The sequence below is a fragment of the Rhagoletis pomonella genome, unplaced genomic scaffold, assembly GCF_013731165.1.
Source record: "Rhagoletis pomonella isolate Grant_MI unplaced genomic scaffold, Rhpom_1.0 Rhpom_scaffold_00006, whole genome shotgun sequence".
NCBI lineage: Eukaryota > Metazoa > Arthropoda > Insecta > Diptera > Tephritidae > Rhagoletis > Rhagoletis pomonella.
This window is the reverse complement of record NW_023458560.1, coordinates 60163402-60186454: the sequence shown is the minus strand read 5'-3', so window position 1 is coordinate 60186454 and position 23053 is coordinate 60163402. Positions and strand designations below refer to the sequence as shown.

The 23053-nt window shown below is 36.1% G+C and overlaps 1 protein-coding gene across 1 annotated transcript in view; it reads right to left on the bottom strand.

Moving 5' to 3' along the window:
- Nucleotides 1-6: 6 nt before the first annotated feature.
- Nucleotides 7-23053, bottom strand: part of LOC118741021 (zinc finger protein chinmo) — a 45747-nt gene continuing 22700 nt past the window's right edge. Inside the window, 5 exon segments of the mRNA XM_036472809.1 lie at nucleotides 7-1551; nucleotides 1778-2018; nucleotides 2083-2230; nucleotides 2354-3123; nucleotides 3189-3406. Coding sequence (XP_036328702.1) covers nucleotides 86-1551; nucleotides 1778-2018; nucleotides 2083-2230; nucleotides 2354-3123; nucleotides 3189-3406 — 2843 coding nt within the window. The 3' untranslated portion in view covers nucleotides 7-85.

Genomic DNA, 23053 nt, shown 5'->3' with positions numbered 1-23053 from the left:
TCTTCATCTTCTTCATTCTTCTTATCTCCTAAAGCTTCTTCCTCTCTGCATCGATTTATCTCTTCACTTTCACCAACTACAACATTTATTCAGCAGCTTTTGTTGTCGTTGTTGGCGTTTCATTGGCATTGGCATTTTCAATTGTTGTTGTTTCTATAGTTTCTGTTGTGGTCACCTGCGTTTCAGCCCCAACCATGTCCGCAGCAGCTTCGGACTTAGTGGCTGTGGCCGCGACTTTGTCGTCGTCGTCTTCTTCGTCGGTTTCCATTTGTACCGGTGGGTTTTGTGTAGTAGCCTCATTAGAGGCTGTTGTTGTTTTTATTATTTGTTGTTGTGCAGCAAGCGGTTTTAATATTGTTATTGTGGTTTCAGGTGTAACAACAGCGGTATTTACTTCAGCTTCAGCGCTTGATGTTGGTGCTTCTGCTACAACTGACCGCTTTGTGCTTTCCACCACCACCTGTGTCGTTGTTGTTGTTGTTGTTGGGAGTACATCCGCATCTGTTTCCATTTCACTGGATGTATCCAAACGTTCCACAGTGGTGTCAGCCAATTCACCACCAACAAATGACGAATCAATGGTGCTGGTTGTGTTGTTGTGGCGGTCGTTGTTAGTGGTGCTGGTGGTGGAGGTGTCAGTGGCGGTGGTTGTGGTGGTGGCGCTACTACCAGTGGTATCCATCAGCGAGATATCAGCCTCGTGTGCGCGCTCCTCCACCTCAGCCATTGGTGGTTCTTGCTTTTCACGTTTAGCCTCGGGCTCCACACCAACCTCCTCCTCCTCCTCCTCCTCCTGTTCTCCCACCTTTTGCTCCACCATTGCACTGCTAGTGCTGGCGTTGCGCGTGCTCGTCGTACTATTACGCCGCCGCTCTTGCCGCGCCTGCCGCTGCTGTGTTTGCTGATGTTTTCTATGCTCCAACTCGACTTGCTGCTGTACGTGTTGGTGCTGCTGCTGTTGTTTGCGTTCTTCTGCCGCACGCGTCGATGTGCTGGCTATTACGCCGATGGCGGCTATATTGGCGTTCGCGTTGTTGCTGCTGCTGCTTGCTATATCGCCAGTAAAGCCACCGCTGCTGATGTTATTGTTGCTGCTGCTGCTGCTGCTGCTGCCGACGACGACGGCTCTGCCTACGCTTGCGCTAGCGCTGCCACCACTGTTGCTAGCTGCTGCGTCGCGTCGTTGCATACATTTCTCCAATGCCATTTTCAATGATTTTCGTTTACGTTGTTTTGCTGCTGCTTTCTGCGCACTCATGACTACTGCTGCCGCCGCTGTTGCGGCCGCATCCTATTGTGAATGATTCGCGGCCGCCGCCGCAGCCGCAGCGGCGATGGAGGCGGGTACAATGCCAGTACTGGCTGCACTTAAGCCGATCTCCTGTTTGTGTTCGCGTGCGATGTGTCGACGCACGGTGTTATTGCGGGTGAAGGTGCGCGAACAGAAGGGACAATGGACGCGGATGCCTTGATGTCGTTGACGGATGTGGGCACGCAGGTTTGTCTCATAGCCGTAGAGGCGATCACAGAACAGGCACTTCAGCTTTTTGCCTAAACGTTGAAGGGTTGATATTTGAAGAATTTTAGTAAAGCAATCACAAAAAAGGTGCAAAGAAATGCTGTATTAAAGGAAATTAGTAAGATATAAAAGTGAGAATAGGAAACAGTCTACATTTAGGCGCGCAACCGCCTAAAACTATGTTTATTGTATCAGTGCGGGTAAAAATTTAAAATGTATTTAGTTTTAGCTATTAAAAAAACATCGAAATTTCATTACCGTCCGCCGTATTGACCATGCCGCTGTTTTTGTTGTTCATTTTCGTCGAATTCCATACATTCAACATATCCTCCGGCGCTATGGATGCAGCCAAATTGCTTGGCAAACCAGCTTCGACGTTCTTAAGGTTCTCCAGCAAGGCGGATGGTGTTGTGGAAGATGCATTCGAGGTAGGTGGCTGTGGCGGTGGCGGCGAATAGTTGGAATTTTCCAACTTCACTCGCAGATCTTCGGCTCCATTCTATAAATAGCGAAAATATTTAGATCCTCTTCTTCTGTAAACATTATTTTCGGTTCACACTCACATCAATCGATTCGTCGTGCTCGCTCCTGTCATCATCAATAGCCTCGTGTGTACTGCCATTGTTTCGTTCCGTTTTCACTGAGCGGTCTAGGCTGCTTGGTGCATTGCCATTGCCCGCTGTGGCACCAGGACTGTGATTTTCATAACGGCTGCAAAGAGAAAATTAAACCAAACCTTAAACTTTCAGCTTATAATCTCCAAAACCTAACTTCCAACTCTACACATGTACAATGCTCCCCCTACCAACTTATACTCTCTCTCATCACACTAACCTCGGTGAAGTACGCTCCGATTGCATTGTATCCGCCTCGGTGGGTGCATTCGATGATGCGCTCGACGACGGTCGATGGTAGGGCGGTTTACTGATCGGACTCGCGCAATCGGACGATGAATTTTTCGAACCATCACGTAACACACTGCCGCGCACCTCTTGCTCGGCATATGGACTGCGGAGTACGCGCTTGCGCAGTGGTTCGAACGACATGGGACGATAGATGGGCGGCACATAGGGCGGTATACCTGCGGCCAGCGCTGCTGCGGTACTACTTTGCATTAGAGAATCGCATTCGTGCTTCAAATTACTACTTGAGCTGCTGAGGTGATGTGTAACACTCGCGGCACCGCCGCTGCCTAAACCACCTGCTCCACTAACGCCACCACCACCACCACCGCCGCCGCCGCCGAGCGCACTTGCAGTGCTGGCTGGGGGATTGCAGTGTGCGCTACCAGGACCGCTGATGAGACTACCACCAGTGAGGTTGCAGGCACCAGTACCGCTGCCTACACTACCATTGCCGCTGTTGCTATTGCGTTCTGCATTTCCGGCCATTATGCCAGCCATATTGCCGCCGATAATGGCACCACTGGGCACACCACCGATACTGGTGAGCGGACTACTGCCGACAACATTGCCAATGCCAGCACCACCGCTTAGGCTGTTGCGCATGCTGCGTCGCCCGGTGGGTGATTCTAGTGGCGATGTATCGACATGTTGTGCCTGTTGCGCGGCCAAGCGGCCAGTTTCTGTGGACAGTCCTTTCACCTGAAATGGCAAAGATTATACTGGAACTGTGCTTACCTTACCGTTGTATTTCGAGTTGTACTCACCTGTAGATTTTCCGCAGATTTAAGGAAACTGTTTAGAGCCTCTTGTGACACATGCACTTCACCTTTGTACATAAATTCGAGCAGTGCAGCCATATTGTCGGACGAAGTGGCCTCCAATATGACAACGCATTGTCCATTTGTTGGTGTGCTCTCGAACAGCTCGGCGAATTTTTTCGAACATGCTGCCAATATGAGCTTGTGTGCTTTGAATACTGTGCCTAAAATTAGAAAGAAAAGTGAAATGAGTTGAGTAAAGTTTTATTTGTTGTAAAAAAGTCGTTGCAACTAGAAGTTTGTAAAATTTTAATACAATACTAAAAACATAAGTATCTGTTGAGAATTGCAGGCGAACGCTGAGAACGTAGGAAATACATGAAATCGATCCGTACATACGTTTGTTTATTTTCTAACACTGAAGACTTTACTGTATCGGATTTTCAGGGAAGTGAAGTAAAGATTGCGAAGGTTTTACAAAATATGTCAGCGCCTTTGGGATAATAATTACACGTTCGTCCATCTGAAAGTCTATACATAGATGGAAGTCTGATACGTACAGTTAGATTGGGGTGTTCAGTCCGGAACTTTTGCTAAATCTCATTTCTGAAGCGCTAAAGGAGGCAGTCGACTGGCTATTATTACTATGGCAGCCAAGCATGATCAAGAAGTGGTCGGAGAATGCCAAAACTACGAGTATTTCTCAGGCTGACTTGTCTCAACCAACCAAGGCAATCAGTGGACTAATATTAGTAAATGTTTTTATATGTCCTTTCTAAGTCTCGTGTTCGGTAATCGTTATTTCTTGAGTTTTTTTTTTGCTCAGAAAATAAAACTTAACTTTTGCGTATGCGTATGCGCTTTTTTGCACTTTTTTCTTTAGAAATGTGGTTCTCTTTGTTTCTGCCCTGGTATCTGTATTTTCATTACCCACTCCACAGTGGCGTTAAAGGTTCAATGCAGCCGCCCCCTGTGTATTCACGCATGCGCATGTGCATACGCAAAAATTAAGTTTTATTTTCTGAGCAAAAAATAAAACTCAAGAAATAACGATTATTTTCCGAGCAAAAAATAAAACTTAAAACGTAACCATTATTTTCCGAGCAAAAAATAAAACTTAAAACGTAACGATTATTTTCTGAGTAAAAAATAAAACTCAAAATATAATGATTAAACTTGATTTTTATAAGTAAAAATTAAAAATAAAAATCAGTGCCGCTGAAGGTACCCCGAGTAATAAGAAATATATTGGTTTACTCCTTATGCACATAGCATTTATCTTTCCGCGAGATTTTTTGAGTTGAAATTTCAAAGGATATTCGTTATTTGCGGTCCCTGCTTAGTAGTTATCTTTGAGCTCTAGTAGTAGTATAATTTTAGGCATTTAAGGTACGAGTTGATTTTTATTCACTAAAGTAAGACAAAAGAAATAGATACACGTCCAGTGGGATTCTAAAAATTGCTACGTAGAATTTCCAGCGCTGAAAATCTCTGCATGTAAATATAACAGGTGTGCCTAAAAATATGCAACACGAAAGCCGAAAAGGTTCTATGATAAAATGTTCGAAACAAAAGCAAAGTTTGGCATGATATCATTTCAGGGCAGTTTAAGCATTATGAAATAAATTATTCTGCATAAGTTATGCACATACAGACATGATTTCAATCACAAAATGCCCATAAGCTTCTGAAAGTCCCAGGCAAAAAAACATGCAAAGAAAAGACGTGTAAAAAAAGGATCAGATGTCTAAGATGTCGAAAACTTGTTGATATTTCATTACATTTGAATGCGTAACATACATAGATACCAATCCGGCAAGTTAAATAACATGTCACACGCACTCCATCCTGATGGTTATGGTTCAAAAGAGGATATTATATTATTTATTTAATTTCCATTATGTGGGTATGTGCAGGAACATATGTACATACATACATATGAATGAACGCAATTGTATAATACCTTACAAAATTTATGCGTATGTACTTAAAACATGCTTGTGACTTGTAAGCATCCCGACGAAACCGCGGTTTACATACATACGATTTAGTTCATACATAACGCTTGAAAAGCGAAAGGCAATGAAAAGGCGGTCATAGCAAACAAAGCTTGAAGGTAGGTGACAAAGACCTTGAACCCATAAAATCAGTTCTATATCTCTAATATAATACATATGTATGTAGGTATATTGATAGAAGAATAAGATAGTGTAATAAGAACAGGATTACATATGTTAATATATACATACACATGCATATTTATCTAGGTAGTAGATGCATATACATATATAGGTATGTGCAGATCTGTAAAGAAAAATGCCAAGAAACCAAGCAAATGCTTTTCTTAAAGCTCAGTTAGTCCAGACTTAACTTAAGTTAACTTACCGTAAGAAATCATCAATGGTTATTCAACATGTCAACTTAAGCCAAGAGCGGAAATATTTTGTTTTTGTATTTCTTTTTTCAGCTGTTTAACAGTTCGCTGGCTAAAATGCCATATCAAAAAAATTTATGCAAACAAAAATGTTTGCTTTCATTTATTTTTAAGAAATACAAAAACGAGAGTCTGGCAAGCCTGATTCTCTCACCGCTCTCAATTTCCGTAAGGCCGTAACTTGAGAACCTAAAATCTACAGGTTCTTAAGTTTCTTACGGTAAGTTAAGTTTTAACTAACCGCCAACGTAGTTTCTCATATAACAGGTTAGCCAAAATATTAAATTAAGTTAAGTTACGGAAATTAAGTCTAGACTAACTGAGCTTTTAGTCTTGAAAAAATCCAAACGAGAAATAAAGGGAAACTTAGGTTTCTGAGTGAGTGCGAGTTCCTATTGATAATGATGATACAAATAAGTTGAACGCATTCGTATGCAGTGAGGAAAGTCCACGAAGAAGCAACAGTAGCAGACAAAAAAGTAATAAAAATAAATAGAACGAAAAAAAATGGGAAACAACAGCTGCTGTCAAGGCAACACCGTTAGCATACTACAGACTACCGCCAAGATGTATAGACAAACACTGTAAGGAAAATGGCCAAAATTGCAAGTAAATAAAAGTTAGATACACATCCATGTACAGACATACATACATACATACATATATATGTTTGTATATGGCTACTCATCCCGAAAAAGAAGTTTGTTTGGTAAGAAAATGCCAAGAAAAAGCGAAAAGTTCGACGAATACAAACCGGTGTATCGGTAAGATAAAACGAAGGAGCATAAAGGTTGAATTAGTGGTGACATACCATAACGCCATAGCCATAACCATTGCCATAACTGTAACCCCATTAACTATCATCGATTATACATAGGTACCATAACAATAAACACCGGATTTTTCGTAGTCAACAATGTCGGTGTTGCCAGACGCGCAAAATGTGTACGATACTTGCGCAGAACTTCTTTCACTATCACTAAATTCTTAAAACTCAACAGCAGATGATAATAAATTATGTACATCAAATTAAAGGTAATTACTTGTACTTTCCTAATAATATAAATTTCGTTGGCATTAATTATGAAATTTTGTTAAAAAAGGTTATTTTATGAAAAAATACGAAATTTCTTTTAGTTTTTTAGTATTTTTAGATTAAAAATATAACAAGGCATATAAATTATGCACATCAACAGAACGATAAATTAATTGTCTTTATTTTGGCAACATTAGTTTTTGAATCGGTTATATAGTTCAAAAGATGTTAATATTTCAAAAAATCAAAAAATTTTAGTTTAACCTTTTATATCTTTTTTATATTTTTGCTCCAAATAATTTTGGTACAATTGAAATCAGCGTGAGAAGTTCTATGGAGCCACATTTTGTGGTTTTTGCGTAGCTAAATGGTTCATAATCTACACTTATGCCAAAACGTTGGCTGCGAACAATATATATTTCTTTTGAACGTCTGGTAACCCGCACTTCCAAAATTCAATTGGTCTCTATGGCTATAGTTGTGGTTATGGCGTTATGGTGGGGCACCACTAGTCGAATACAGTGTTGGCCATAAGGTTGGTTGTAACAGCTGTTTGTTATGGTTATGTCACCACTAATTTAAGCTTAAGTCAGTCACACATAATTTGTATATGTTCATTCAACGCTTTTCCCTGCAAACAAAACTCAGCCAAGAGAGTACAATTGCTCCTGCACAGCAGATACATAGCTCACCAAGCTTTTTTGGTAGCTCTCGCTTACCGAAGCATACTTGAGAGGGCCAACGGCAGGTGTCAGGTGCCTTGCGTAGCCAAAAATTTCCTCCTTCCTTCCTTGCAACTGTTACCGCTTCTTTGGCCTCTAAATTTCCGCAGTGTGAGTGCATACACGAAGCAGTTGCCGTTTACAAGCAAATATATAATTTATTTCTATTTACACGACCACCACTCCGTTTTTTTTTTACTCCAAAGCTCCAAAGTAGTAACATTTACTATACATACTCTTGTCCCCCACTGTAACCATTTTCCTATCTCTATGCCACCTTTTATTTATTTGAACTTGATTTCTTTATGGGGCACTTGTTGGCTGACTGGTGTGCAAGAACCACGAAAAGCAATTCGATGCTGTTTTTGTGTATCGCAAGGCAAAAAAACTTCTTACTTAAAAAGTAGATAAAATTGAAATGAAAGACAAGACGCACACTTTGTTGTTGGTTGATGTTGGCGACAACAACAACAATCACAACTAGGAAGAAAACCAGTGAAAGTAGCAGGCGGGTATGTAGACAGCTGCAGACTTGAAATGGCAAAAGTTATATGATTTCGGAGGAGCTGGTGCGGGGTGTTGCATGTGAGAAAGTACATTTTATTTATTGTGTAAGTAGGAAGATATTCAGCTTGCGCGCTATTTTACACGTACACGAATACATTTTTGTATGTAACTCGTATAAAGTGCCAGTATTTCGTTCTGCTTTGCCTTTCGCCTTGTCTTTCATGCATCTTCTGGCTCTCTGTCTAATTTTGTTTTCCACTCTTTGTTTTTTTTTTTAGATTTAACGTTGCTCCCTTCACTTTTGCAAAAGCTTAGAAGTCTTATTTGGCCGGCACTAATGCTTTAAAACGCCATCTCCAATTATTAGTTGCAAAAACAAATTATAAGTCCATTTTTATATCGCTTAAAAAACTAGTGATGGCTCCATATGCTTTCCCATTTGTATTTCGATGAAATTCGTCAAGTGATGTGCAATTCCTGATTACTGGATATTTGTTTCTGGTATTAATGTATTTGGTACAGTGAAAAATTATTTATATCTTCTGTTATTTGTATCTTCTGTTATTTGTATCTTCTGTTATGCTATAAGATTCACAGTTCGAGTTCGTATATACATTCATTTTTGCTAGAGTATCTTTACAAAATGTGTGATTTGTCATTATTCTGTTTATTTGTTTTATTGCAATAGGCGTGAAATCTGACTTTTTGTGGAACCAAGGTTTATTTAGTATTTCCGGGAACATATGTCCATATGCTTTTCCTTTTGACTGACTTTCTCCCGTGTACTGTTGCTGCCATTCATCGATTATTCTTGACTTTATTTCCATCACTGCATCTTTTATCGTCCACAATATTTGTATTCGTTCACCATTTTGTGCTGCGTTGCTGGCTGTTCTATCCACTTTTTCATTTAATATTATGTTACTATGTGCTGGGATGTGATGTAATTCCAGCGATTCTATTGCAGATTTATTCAAATCATCGATTAAGGCTATTGCTACATGGTTATTACAGTTATCATCCATAAGGGTCATTATACTACTTAAACTATCTGTAAGTATGGCTACCTTTTTAAAGCTGTTGTCTATTACAAAATCAACAGCTTTTTGGATCGCAATTAATTCTGCTGTCATCGAGGCCATGCTTTTGTTGCAATAAAAGGAATTTTCTGTATTGGATTTCTCGTGAATAAATGCCGCTTGGGTTTGATTATTTTTAACCGATCCATCAGTATAAATGATTTCAAAGTTTTGCTTGTTTAAATGATTTTTTGACTTTTTATTTTGTGCTGATCCCTTGAAAAAGTGCCTATCTGCTTTCAGTTTGTTGGATACTGGCTTAACTGTGACTGACGCTACGTTATGGAAAATTATTTTGTATTTGTTGTATACGCTATAGTAACTGGTTCTTTTATTTAACTCATTTGTTAATATCATTCTTTTAGCTGGTAAATTATACGCAATGCATTTAATTATTTCTTTTGCAGTTGATAGTTCAAACCGAAATTTTGGAGGCAGCTCTGCTGCCATGTGATAGATGACATGAACGGGCAAAGATCTTATAAGCCCTAAACAGCGTCTAATATTTGCATTGCAGCATTTGCTAAGTTTTTCTAAAGCCGTTTTCGATAGATTTGCGAAAGATGACGCAGCACAGTCCAGTTATGCACGAGCAAACGCTTTATATAGCTCAATTGCTTTCCGGGGATCCACACCGAATCTACAGCCACTTATTATGTTAAGAAATCTGCACGTTTCATTAGCCTTTTTGACGACTTGATTAATATGTTCTGCGCACGAGTTATTTATACTAATTATTCTGCCTAGATATTTTATGTTTTTATCTTGCTCGATATTGATATTGTTAGATTGAATATTTAATTGTGTATTCCTCTGGTTAAAATATATTGTCTTAGTTTTATTTAGATTTACTTTTAAATTAATTTTACCACATTCATTAATAAATTGATCAATTTTTTCTTTAAGAACTTGCTTCGCTTATTCCTGTTTTCGGGATGTGCATACAATGAAGAAATCGTCGGCGAATTGAAACAAATTGCAATTTGGATCTTTTATGGAGTGTAACTGCGCTGTATATACGTTGAATAGTGTAGGGCTTAATCCACTGCCCTGTGCTAACCCATTCTCCGTTATGACTTTTTGATTATTTAGTATGAGGAAACGCTTTCGGAGAAATGATATTATCCAATTAATAATTCTGATGTTGAAATGGTAATTTATAAGGATTGATTGCAGAATGTCCACATCAAGAGATTCGTAAGCCTTCTCCACGTCAATACAAGCAGCCATTACTTGCATATTTTTCCCTTTTTCAGCGTAAATCAAGTTTATTAAGTCATTAATGCATTGTGCAGTCGAGTGGTGCTTCCTAAAACCATAGGATCTATCGAGAAATATTTTATGCTCTGTTATATGCTTTTCTATGTGTAACTTAATAATTCCTTCTACTGTCTTTGCTAGAACCGACATCAAACATATCGGTCTATAATTGTACACATTTCCAATATCTAGACCTTTTTTTGGGATAGGAATTATCTTGATTTCTCTCCAGACCTCCGGAATCTGTCCACTATTCCAAATCTCACACAAAATGTTAAACAGATTGCTCTTCTCTTCATCTTTTAATTGTACCAACATTTTGTACGATATAGGATCATTTCCTTTGGCGGAATTTAAGTTTCTGCTGTTTAGAAATTTAGAAAAGTTTTCTATGTTCATTTCAACTATGCCTTCATTATTTGAATTTGAATTAGCGTCACTATTGTCGTTATTAGGATTATTATTTCTTTGTCTAGTTATATGATTGAGATATTTAATACTATCTTGTGTATTCCATGAATTATTTACATTTTTCTCACACTGATATTTTTTTAAATTTCTAATTTTGGCCCACATCTCTTTTGCACAGGACGGATTTGAAATCTGATCAATTACTTCGCTGAAGTTTTTGTTCTTTTGTTCTTTTATGTGCTCCCTAAGATTCTTTTCTGCTATGTCTAATAATTCAAGGTTTTGCATTGTTTTGTACTGGTTATACTTTTTCCTGGCCGCATTTCTTAACCTGAACAACCTTTGCGAAGTATCTGTCCACCAATGTTTAGGGATATATTTGTTTGAATTATTAATTTTTATTGTATTCTTTTGTATGGTACTATTGCATGTTTTTATGAATTCTTCTAAATTATGCCCCACTTTCACCTCGTTCATATCTTTAAGAACTTTCGATGTTATAATTTTAGATGTAGATGTTTTGGCTTTAAATTTACTATGAACAGTTACAACTATGGGGTTATGATTGCTGTTTGTTAGTTTATTTATCACTTTCCATGTACATCTGACATTATCATTAATGAAGGTTACATCTATAGCTGACGCATTCGGTGAATTTACTGCATAGGTCGGCGAACCATCGTTTATACACCTAAAATTGTAGTCATTTGCTAAGTTTTCCAGGATGTATCCTTTGCGATTATTGTGTGATTGTCCCAACTTGCACCTTTTGCATTTAGATCGCCACCGATTAATGTTGGGCCTATTAGCTGTCTTATGTGTGTAAAAATTTTATCTAAACCATTTTTAAATTGAATATTGTTGGTATTTGGTGCGCTGTATAAACTGATAATATTTAAGTTGTAATCCCCACATTTTCTACTTCACTGTTAATTTTGAATGTTGAAAATTTAATATTTTTCCTCAAATAGATTCCCACTCCTCCAAATCCATCCGGTCTATTGGAGAATGCAAAATTGTAACCATTCATACTTGTTTCGATGTTACTGTTCAGCCAAGTCTCTGACAATATTGCTGCATATACAGTGAAACCTCCCTTGGGCGGACACTCACCGTCAGTCATTTGTTGTCCGCCCAAGAGAGGTGTCCGCTTAATGGAGGGGAAGCCTGTTTTAGAACTTTTTAATGTTTTAATTAATTGAATAGTCACTATTTCTTATTTGAATAAGAGATATTGATATTACATCGTTCAAACAAAAATGTGCATGTATTTTTTCAAAAAATGCACATTTCATTTATGTGCGTAAGTACATATTAAGTAATAACAAAATAAAAATAAATTTTACATTTTAGTCCATAAACTACATAAAACCATAGATTCATTACATAAAAAACTGGGAAATTGTCGATTGACGTAAGTTTTATTTTTAATTTTTTTCAGCGTCAGTACCTTTTTCATCAATAGTTTTCATGTTTTTATCAGTCTCCAAGGGTTTCTGACAATTCAAATAACGAACCTAAACCACTGCGCAAACCAAACTAAATGTGTGCATAACAATCACATTTTGTGCGGGAAGTCCCCTTTTTCCATTTAGTAGTCCGCCTATGAGGAGGTCGCGTCCGCTCAACGGAGGTTTTTGTTTATTTGTTATGAAAAGAAATCTTAATGTCCGTTGATAAGAGGTTCGCGTCCGCCCAATAGAGTTTTTGTGTCAATTTTATGCAAAATAACTGTCCGCGTCCGGCCAAGAGAGTGTCCGCTTAAGAGAGAGTAATTTGTTCCGAAATTTATACTTAAAACTTGGTATAGGAAAAAATGTCCGCCCAAGGGAGATGTCCGTCTAATAGAGGTGTCCGTTAGGAGAGGTTTCACTGTATCTCGTTATTATTTAAACAAAGTTCTAATAACTCTTTATTTCCTAATCTTTTTAAACTTTGAATATTAAATTGTAGTATTTCCATTTCCATTTTTACTTACGTTATTTATTAAAGTGCTGTCGAATTCATTATTTATTTTATTTAATGCTGCTCGTATATTGTTAAATAGTTCTATTGTTTTGTAGTTCAATCTGTCGTCGACATTGTTAGCTAAGTGTGTGGATATAGCATGGTTTAATTCATTGAAGGTATTTTGTGTACTAACAATTTTGTTGGTATCCATGGCTATTTTTGCTATCTTAACCGGTTGAATGGCCTCTCTCCATTCCTGCATTGTCCGAGATGCATTCAATTCCTCTCTTTGTCTGTTGAGGTTGCCTATTTGGGCTACTCCTGAATAAGGTAAAATTTTATGCATAAAGCTGATTGTATCTTTGTTATTGTTGGGAGCTTGATTAATTCTATTTCTATTTAGGGCCGGAGGATATTCTTCCTCGTAATTGTCCAATAATTCAAACCGGTTGCCTAAAATGTCTGAAACCTTTTTTTGCGCCTCCCTGTACGTTCTATTTTCAATTACCATCGTTCGCCTTATAACATACGCTTTCACCCTAGCCGGGCAATCTCTCGCAGTCGGTAAATCCTTGCTTTTGCAATTAACACAGACAATTGGCAGACAACTATCTCCTACTCCGTGCTCTTGGAAACAATCCTTACATTTATTTGCTCTCTCCTTGCAATGCTGTGCATAGTGATTAAAACGATAACATCTATAACATTGAGCTAGCGCGATGATATTTTTTACTTCAATTTTGGTGTAACCGTATACTACAGTTTTTGGTATTTCCAGGCCTTTCAATATTATTTTTACACGTCTAGTTGGTATTTTAATGTCTTTATTGTCTTTATCTCTCCGTTCGACTCTTATAATTTTTAGAATTGGTATCGGCGACTCTATATCCTGCAATAGTTCTTCCGTGCTAATATCAGAAGGTATATCAAAAATAATGTCCATTTTTTTAAATATTGTGATACATTATTCTTGCTTCGTAGCCTTCTTGTCCAAGTCTCGTATCTCTTGCCAAATCATTGGCTACCTGCGCTGTTTTGCAAACAATCTTTGCCCTTCCGTATCCCACTTTGACCACGTCGTCAATGTCTACATATTTTAATTTTTTGAGCACTCGTGATACTGCTACGGCATTAATAGATTTTCTTTCAACGTTAGCCGGTATTGCATCAATATAGACAATAAACGGCACTTTATAATCCTCTTCATATAAATTAATTCTTTGCTCCATCTTTTTTGAATTCACTGTCGCACTATTTATGTTTAACGGCTATATAAAAATATTAGAAATATTTTGACCATTGTCTATCTGTAGTCTTTTTTCCTTTATTACCCGAGGAGCCACTAGGCTCCTCAGCGTCATCGCCCATTTTGAAATTCAACTAACTGTAGTTTTTCACTATAATTTTTTTATCCGAATTTATTTCTAATAAAATCGACCAAAATTAGTTCAATGTGTTGATTTATGTCAATAGTATCACTTAAACTATCCTTGTGAAGAGTTTTGGTATATTTTCCTTCGATTTTTCACTATTAATTAAATAATTAAAATCCGCTGAAAAATATGCCGCCTAACGCGTCGCTCGTAGCGTTGCCAAAGATTCCACTCTTTTGGGAAAATATTCCACATTGAGCAGCTGTCAAATTTTTGGGTCGTCGCCGTCGTTTTGTTGTGGATGTGTTAGTATGTATGTATGTACGTATTAGGAATGTTAATCCCGGGATCCCTGCCTTTTTAAGTTCGCAAAAATACCGGGATTCTTATCTTATTTCGGGATTTGTAATTTGCACTGATGGCAATAATAGAAACTCCTTTTCTTGACCAGTATTTTTATTTTTTTTTTTAATAATATTTTTTTATAAATGTCTAGCTCATTATACATATAACACCGCGCGATAGTAAATTTTAAACACAAATATCAATATATTCGCGAAACCATGGGCTAAATATAGTAAAATTGTATTTTTAGTTTTTCACTCTGACGTCAGTAATTCACAAATGATTAAAAAAGTTCAGAGAAATGTGTGCTTAGCGAAGAAGTATGGGTATCAAATTGAAGAGGAAATCCTGTAGAATTTAAACAGATTCAAGTTTTTGGTGCAGAAGGACTGGTAAGTATTGAAAATGTCCTTTTAAAATTTTATCCTTCAAATTTCGCAATATTTGTTTTTGAAAAAATTATATGTTAAGGACTTATATAAACTCGATAAAATCCTCGAATTTCGTCCTTCTAACTTTATCAGCTTAAAAAATTACCTATGCGCCCTTGTGAATCCAAAAAAATTTAATTATCTTTAATTGTAAAGAAATTTCCTCTTTCTTTTGGTACCAATATTTTTATTCTACATTGCATTGAATTTTTAAAAAAAATTTTGGAATTAATCATATCTTTGAAATTTGAATTGAAAGTCCTTTAAAATAAACCCCGACGCCAGAGAGTAAATAAAAACGCCACTTTAAACAAATACTTTTTAAGCAAAAAAAAAAATCCGACTTCAATTCTCATATAAAAGTTTAAGATTATCTTCAATTTCTTCACAATCCAATTATCGGATCTAAACAATGGGACCATCCCTGAGGTACCACCTTTCCGATGAAAAAAGAATTATCGAATGGGTTATCGTGGTTCAAAGTTATGCGGTAACATATGTACGTAAAAAAAAAAAACAAAAACAAAATATTCCGACGAACTGATAGCCTTCTTTTTGTGAAGTCGGTTAATAAACAAGTAATTTTTAAGCAAAAAACAAAACCGACTTCAATTCTCATATAAAATATATATATATTTCATGGTCCAATGATCGGATCTAAAGATTAGTATGAGACCATCTCTGAGACACTACGGTAACATACATAAAAAGAAAATATTCCGACGAACTGATAACCCCCTCCTTTTTTGAAGTCGGTTAAAAAGTAGGTTTCAAACCCATTTATTTATTATTTATTTTATGGCAGGAGGTAGAAGCAATTTTTCCGATATAAGTTGTTGAGAAGTAATGAATATCTAAATCCCGGGTTCCCGGGGTTGTGATAACGACATCCCGAAAATCCCGGAATCGGAAAAAGCTGAAAAATTAACAGCCCTAGTATGTATACATAAATGTGGTGGGAGAATGAAGAGGCTGACAAGTTACATTTATGTATGTATGTTTCTTAGAGTTGTTGCAATATTTATTATGGCAGCATTTATGGTATTTATATACATACATATACTTTATTGTTGCTGTTGCTGTTACGGAGTTTTTCTTTTTGTTTTCGTAACAGTAGTGAATAAGAAATTTATTATCAATGCACTTGAAATGTTTCGCTGACAGGTGGATAGAAATACATACACACATGCGTACATACAAACTTATGTATAACGCAGAATAAATATGTTAAAGTAACTAAGTGAAAATGAAATTTATGGGACAGGCAACTTCTTAGAAGGAAGATATAATATTAAACTAAAATAAATAAAAATATTATAAAAAAATAGAATTATTTGAAAATGAGATTAATTCCCTTCATAGATTTTTTTGTCGAAACTTACACAAAACAGCGCATGCAGAAACTGATTTCGTGTCCCTTTAATCTATATAAAATCTACCCCATATACGAACAAATCAAAACAAATTGAGAGGTTTCAAGGAGCACAGTTAGTCGCCTCTCAACACATTGCTGCCAAAAACCTCATACCTAATCCTTGCAAAGGTGAGACAGAAGCACCAAAAGTGTTTCGTCGTCTCATCCTCTTCAAGGCAGGATGGTGTTATCATGAATGCCCATCACAGTCAGGTGTTTATGCACGAGAAGTGACTAATCAAAAGCACCACAAGTTATCTGCAGTCTCATCTGAGATTGAGGGCAACATGAGTTTTGCCCACCTGCAGCCATTCGAAGCCAGCCAATCATTGCAGAGTGGAATATTCAGCCAATTTCAGACGGTTGTCCAATTGTCAGCTGCGTCATTATCAGGTACTCTCGAGTGATTTGGCATTCAGAGTAAAACCAGTAAGTTCGTTACGTTTTCCAACATAATTTAGTTTGGAAGTAGTTAGAGGGCTGCCTAAGGCCTTGAATGCAGCTTGGCTGTCAATACATTGACGTAAACTCCTGCTTCTCCACCTAGTTTCAGCAACAGAGTTCATAGTCTTGAGGATGGTAATTATTTACCTCGGCTTGAAATACCGAGGAATGTTTCCCAACAGAGAAATGAAGATTATACCCAGCGTCAGTTTTGGAGCCGTCAATAAATATTCAGTAAAGATTCCGCCCGGACTCAGTGTTAGGGTTGTTAAGCCAGCACTCAGCCTCAGGAAACTCGATATTGTTATATTCTTTAAAATATAGAGATAATGGATGAGATAGACAACATGATTTTAAAAAACTTATGAAACACTCTTGACCAAAATCAGCATACCGCTACTTCTGTGCGGTCAGTTGATACATAAAGTCTTAAAACATAATTACTTTACTGAGGGTGCTTTATCGACATTGTGGGGGAATTTTAAAAATGCCCTACCGGGGGCAATAGTCGGATGCTTAGTTAAACTTGGTGTAAAAACACCTATCTGGGCAAACTTGTGTAACATAGCTTCCTAACATCAACGGCAGGGCTGCAACAGCTGCACTTAGACTTGATGGCACCGCCATCTTTAAATGGTTCAGAATAATTTTCTTAGAGGTCCAGTGATTGGAAGGAGGCAGGGGTGGCTGTGTCGATATATGCATTACTATAAAGTTTTCTAGATATATGCGACTAGGGAAGCAGCCGATTGGATGCTGGCGGTGTCGGAAAGGAAGGCAAACATATACCCTGATAGCCCAGTGGAAATCAGGGCCTTGAGCTTGCTCGCCAAAGGCTTTAAGCTAGTAGGGAAATGCCTGAACTCTTTTTCGGTTTCGTTAGACTATTTCCTCGTCAAACTTTTATGAGTGTCAGGCCATAGTGATATAATAGAAAGCTGTGGAGGATATGAGCTAGCCTGGAGAGGTACACTTAAGACGTCCTCACTGAGAAGAGAGTGGGAGGCCTAAACCGGGACCTGTATTATTGCAAGTTATTTCTGATGGACGGCCGGCAGTCAAGGGATTGCCTCAGTCACATATCGTCGCCTGGGTAAAAGATTGTCGTAAGCGCCATTTTGACGATTTTTAGTTCTAGATGCAGTTATATATTTTGAAATAAGGTCTTTCGATTGGTGTTATCAGTTTTTAGATATCTCCTTTAGTTTCCGAGATATTGACTACAACTTTTTCGATAATATAGTAAAAATTTAGTTGGTGATGCAGCCATGTTAAACTAATCAATATCTTAAAAATGGCGTTCTCCTTTTTTGGATATCTCCTTTAGTTTCCGAGATATTGAGTAAAAAGTGTCGTTAATTTGGTAGAAATTTCGATCACATTTTGTCGTATTTCATACAAAGTGGCTGCCAAATTCTGGACAAATGACGCTTACGACAAAATTTGACTTAAGAAAATCCTTTATAAACTAAAAACTAATAACAATTAACATTAAAAATGAAATAATTTAAGAATTTTGTGAACTAGTAATATTTTCAGAGACTTTGGAGAAAATCTATCTTCGCGTTTTTGAGAAATTGCATTCCAAACTTCAATCGCGATTTCCCACAACCTGCCGAAATTAACATACGACAATCTTTTTCCCAGGCGACGATATGCATATTGTAACTTTTCGATAAGAAACATCTGGACGCCCAAAGTTGTTTTCCGAGATCGACATCTACCGCCGTACAGTGTGCAAAATGATTTTTTTTCTGAACGAGAAAGAGAACAAGTAGCTAAATAAATGTAACTATAAAAAGTAAAATTTTTTATTTTTTTTATTTTTTACCTTAAAACCGCATTATTTCGGGTCAAAAAAAGATAGAAAAAATAATAATTAAAACCATCTATGCATTTTTGAAAGACCTTTTAAAGATCAATTATTTTTTCTTATCCAACGAGACTATTTATTCTGAAGGCTACTGTGACATTTCTTTCGCTATTTGTTCTCGTTCTCGAGATATTATATTTTGTCACAAAAAAGTAAATTTTCCACACTGTGCGCCGCGAAGCTTCGTTCGTAAAAATACTTTAATAACAGCATTTCCACAAAAATCCATATCATCCCAAGAATTTCGGTTACAAGAAGTCGTAAATATGTTTGGTAATAACATTTTTTATTTAACTGGTAGATATTTATTTGTTTTGCAATTTTTGTTGAGAACATTTTTGCTTAAATTTTTATTACACCACAATGTCTATTTTGCACTTTTTCCGGGCATCTGCTCTGAGTTAGCCCGCAAAAGTCGACAAGTATTCGTAAGGTTCGAGCAGATATTATAGTAAATAAATGCTTGCACTTTTTCCGTATTTATAAATTTTTTTCAGCCGTTAAATACTTTCTGTGCCATAGTATATACATAATAATTATTTGCTTTAGTTTTATTTGCGTGAAAAATTTGTTAAACATTTTATTCTAATGCAATATTCCTTGGTTATTGCGGTTTTATTTTGTTTATGTAGTCTTCAAATTTTATTTTGTGTTATTCTTTTTATTGCTTTGCGATTTATAAATATAAAATAAGTGGGTCAACTTGATAATAGCCGAAAATAGGCAGCCGAAACATTTTGCTATAAGCACTTGTTATTTTTGCACACACTTATACAAGCATAAATGTGTGAATTATCGTATGCGTGAAGAGTCGTCTACTTGCTTGATCGCCCAAAATCACAAGAGCCGGCTGATCACAACACAACTCGCACACTTCTTCGCTGCGAAGTATTTGTTTGTCAACTGAATTGTTGCTATTTCTATTGCAAATAAAATTATCGATCGTTTTCATTATTATTGGCTTAGGGCTTACCTTATCTAATTATCGACTTCACGTCAGTTCTGTAATCATAGTCGCCAACGCATTGTGTATGAAAATTGCATGGCTCTTCAATCCACCTTAAAAATACCCACTCGATACGTATGTATATGCATATATGTACATTAGGGCGGGTAAATATTTTTTACTATTTACGCGGAGGATTCTATGTGTAATTGCGAAAATAGTTTTGGAAGGAAATTTTAAAATTTTTACTGTTGCGCCCTCTGGTGGAAGTTTAAATAAAGATAAAGATAAGCACAGAAATGGATTCCTCATATGAAAAAACTCCTTAAAGCATGTTTTTATACAAAATTTAAGCACTTCTTTACGACACTACAGCAAAATGCTAAGAAACTTATTTTCACAATTTGGCAAACTCCAAATTGATTTTAGAACCATTGTTTTCGTCGGAAAATTTTCTTAGAATTAGGCGTAGAATCCTTCTGTGCTATACGCGCATAGTCGAAAAAATCTCCCATATAAATTTACACGCCCTAATGTACATACATAAATACATATGAACACTATACTCGGTACACTCGAATTTGTCAATATTAACTGTTCAGAATTTTCAGAAATCATAAACTAATATCGAAATCATGGCGCCGATGGCATATCGAATAATATTGCAGCCATATTTTTTTCAGAGGTGCACAGGCGAACTAATTGTTTAGTTTTTTTTTCTTTTCGTTGTGTGATTGAAGATAGTGAGAAACAAGTGAAAATTAGTTTGACGTCAGATGTTTTGAGTTTAAATACAAATATTATTTATGGCATCAATAAAATTGTTTAGGGAAAATCCGCTGGCACATTTTCTGATTCATAGAATGGTGTAAATAAAGTAACAGGGAAGAGTGCAAATAGCTTTTATCGTTGCATAGCATTGTTCATAAATTTCTCCTTTGATGTCATTTTTAATGGTCAGAACATTTCTCTTGGTTTTATGGTCCCAAATTTCAAACTATTGGTTGGAGTCTAGTTCAGAATAAAGACCGCTGCCAGTTGTCTTACAAAAGAAGATTGTGTATATGTACATAGCTAGACACTCCCACGGAGAACTCGGTAATCATTTTCTGTATTGACAGCGAAGACAGGGAAGACAGGAAATGGAACTGGAACTGTAGCTGGAGCTTCAGATTCTTTTCGGCTTTAGTCACTTTTTTCGTGTCTTTTTTTGTCGGAATAAATACATAACAAACACAAGCACTCAATGCCGTCCATTGTACTGTTTTATATTCTTCAATTATTTCTTTCTCAATGAGCTATAATAAATACATACATACATACATGGGTAAACACCCAGCCAGCAAGAAAACGTACATTTTACGGACATTATGTTTTACGAGGGATTCTCGTATCGCCAAAAAGTTAGAGAAAAGTTCGTAAACGATAAAACAAAAAAAAATATAATAGAAAGAGGCTTGTAGTAATTTGTCAGCACAAGAAAAAATTTTAGTTTTGTTGACAATTTTTCTTCAATCACAATATTTTAAAAGTAAGTAGTTTGTTAAATATTCAATTTAAGAAAATTATTAAGTATGTGATTTATTGGCAGACTGGTGCAAACGAAAAGGACGATCTACCACTTTCTTTTGTAATTAAACTTCGTGTAAGTAGCTACTACATATCGCTAGCTTAGAAAGAAAAGTTGCTAAGTCCCATTTTAAAAATTTTACAGGAGAGGAAACAATCTTCCTATAGCCATTTTCTTTAACTATTTCACAAGACTTTGAATCAAACATTTTGCGCGTTTAAAGCAAAGCAAAACTCCATAAGAATCAGAAGGATTCGATATTTATTAAAAGATGTCGTATTATTTTGGCCTTATCGGATTTGTGGTGCTTCTTTTGGACTTAGCAAATTTTCCTTTTATTGCTTATGAAGAGGAAAAAATAAAACAAATACCTTTATAATTTTCGAAACGATGCGTATTCAATTTCTTTAGCCTCCTATATCAAAATATGACTTTTCATAAAAAGTGGACTTAGCAACTTTTCACTCTAAGCTAGCGATATGTAATTCAAAAATACAAATTAATTTAACGAGTTTTGCATTTCTTTCACAGGCTGCGTGGAGCAACACTAAAGGATTTAAACGTTTAATTCCCCTATAGCGCTATTGGTTTGGCAACGACTGCGGCAAAAAGAAGTACGGATAATAATATTATTTATTACCACTTTTTACTTAATTAAATTTTCCGATTTCCAATGGAGTTTAATATTTCACTTTATTTTCTTAGGTGCCTTTCGTCAAAAATTTAATTCCGACAAAGAAGTTTTTATTTCCGTTTAAAAGAAGCACTTCCAATATGCACACGACCGGCAAAAAAATTGGCAGCCTATCTGCAAAAAAAATAAAAAATAAATTCCTCTTCTTTATAATATATATTAAACCCCTCTTATTTAATTGTTAATTTGTTAATAGATAGTTTGTTAATATTTATTTATCTGAAAATATCTTCACATATACATATGTACAGTGCCGCGAAAAAATATTGGCACAGAGAATTTTTCGCCTGAATGCAAAGTTTTTTATTCTGATTTCTTCTCTAAATGTTTTTTATAAAAATATAGTTAGTATGAAGTTCTACTTTCAAATCAGCTTTTTTAGTAAAATTCTAAGTATGCAGTTTTATAGCCCATTTAATTTTAGTATAATAAAGTGCACCCTTGAATAGCTAGAAAACCTCTTTGTTTTTTGGCAATTTTTTATACGCAGTTTCTTCCATACAAAAAATAAAAAAATTTTTTCCACATAATTTGCATGGAAGAGCATACATACATGTGCGAAAAGAAACTCAAGTAAAAAACTTTGCATACATTGCGAAAAATTCTCTGTGCCAATACTTTGATCCGGCACTATAAATATTTATTAATTATAATTCCATTCAATAAAAGAACTACAATAATTTTAATTAATTAATTGCCTTTATTTTTAGCATTCAAAAACAGTAGATAAAGCAGTGTAAAAAACGCTTTTTTAACGTAAATTAATCGTTTACGAGACTGGTTTACAATTAAAAAACGGACGTAAAAATATTCGCATACGAATGCTTTTTCGATCCGTTTACGACTGTTCGTAGGCGATGCACAATTTAAAGCGAAAAAGTGCTCGAAAAAGAGCCGTAAACGGCTATCATAAACGATTTTTAATCCGGTTTTTCTTCGAGAAAATATCCAGTTACGAGCTTGTTTCCGATGATTTTGCTGGCTGGGTAATGGCTGTTATACATACATATATTTCTGCCGAAAAATAAAATAACTGTTAGATTCTTTTCCATTTTTAGAGAGTCTAGCCTACTTTATTTATTTATTTTTTTTAAGTTGCTCCAAATCTAACAGCTTTTAGATGCTTAAGGCAGAGCAGATGTTCACATTTTGGAAATTAATATTTCGAGCTTAGAATGTGGAGTGCGGATATAAATATGTATTTTAACTAGATTAACATTCAAAAAAATAAAAATAAAAAATAAATTTCTAAGCTGATTTTATGAATGTGTTTGCGGTTTCAGTAATTGAAATGTCGCTACCAAAACCCAAGAACAGCAACCGCAGATATCCCCAATCTCTCTACCTAAATATTGATTTTTTTTAATTTTTTTTTTTTTTTT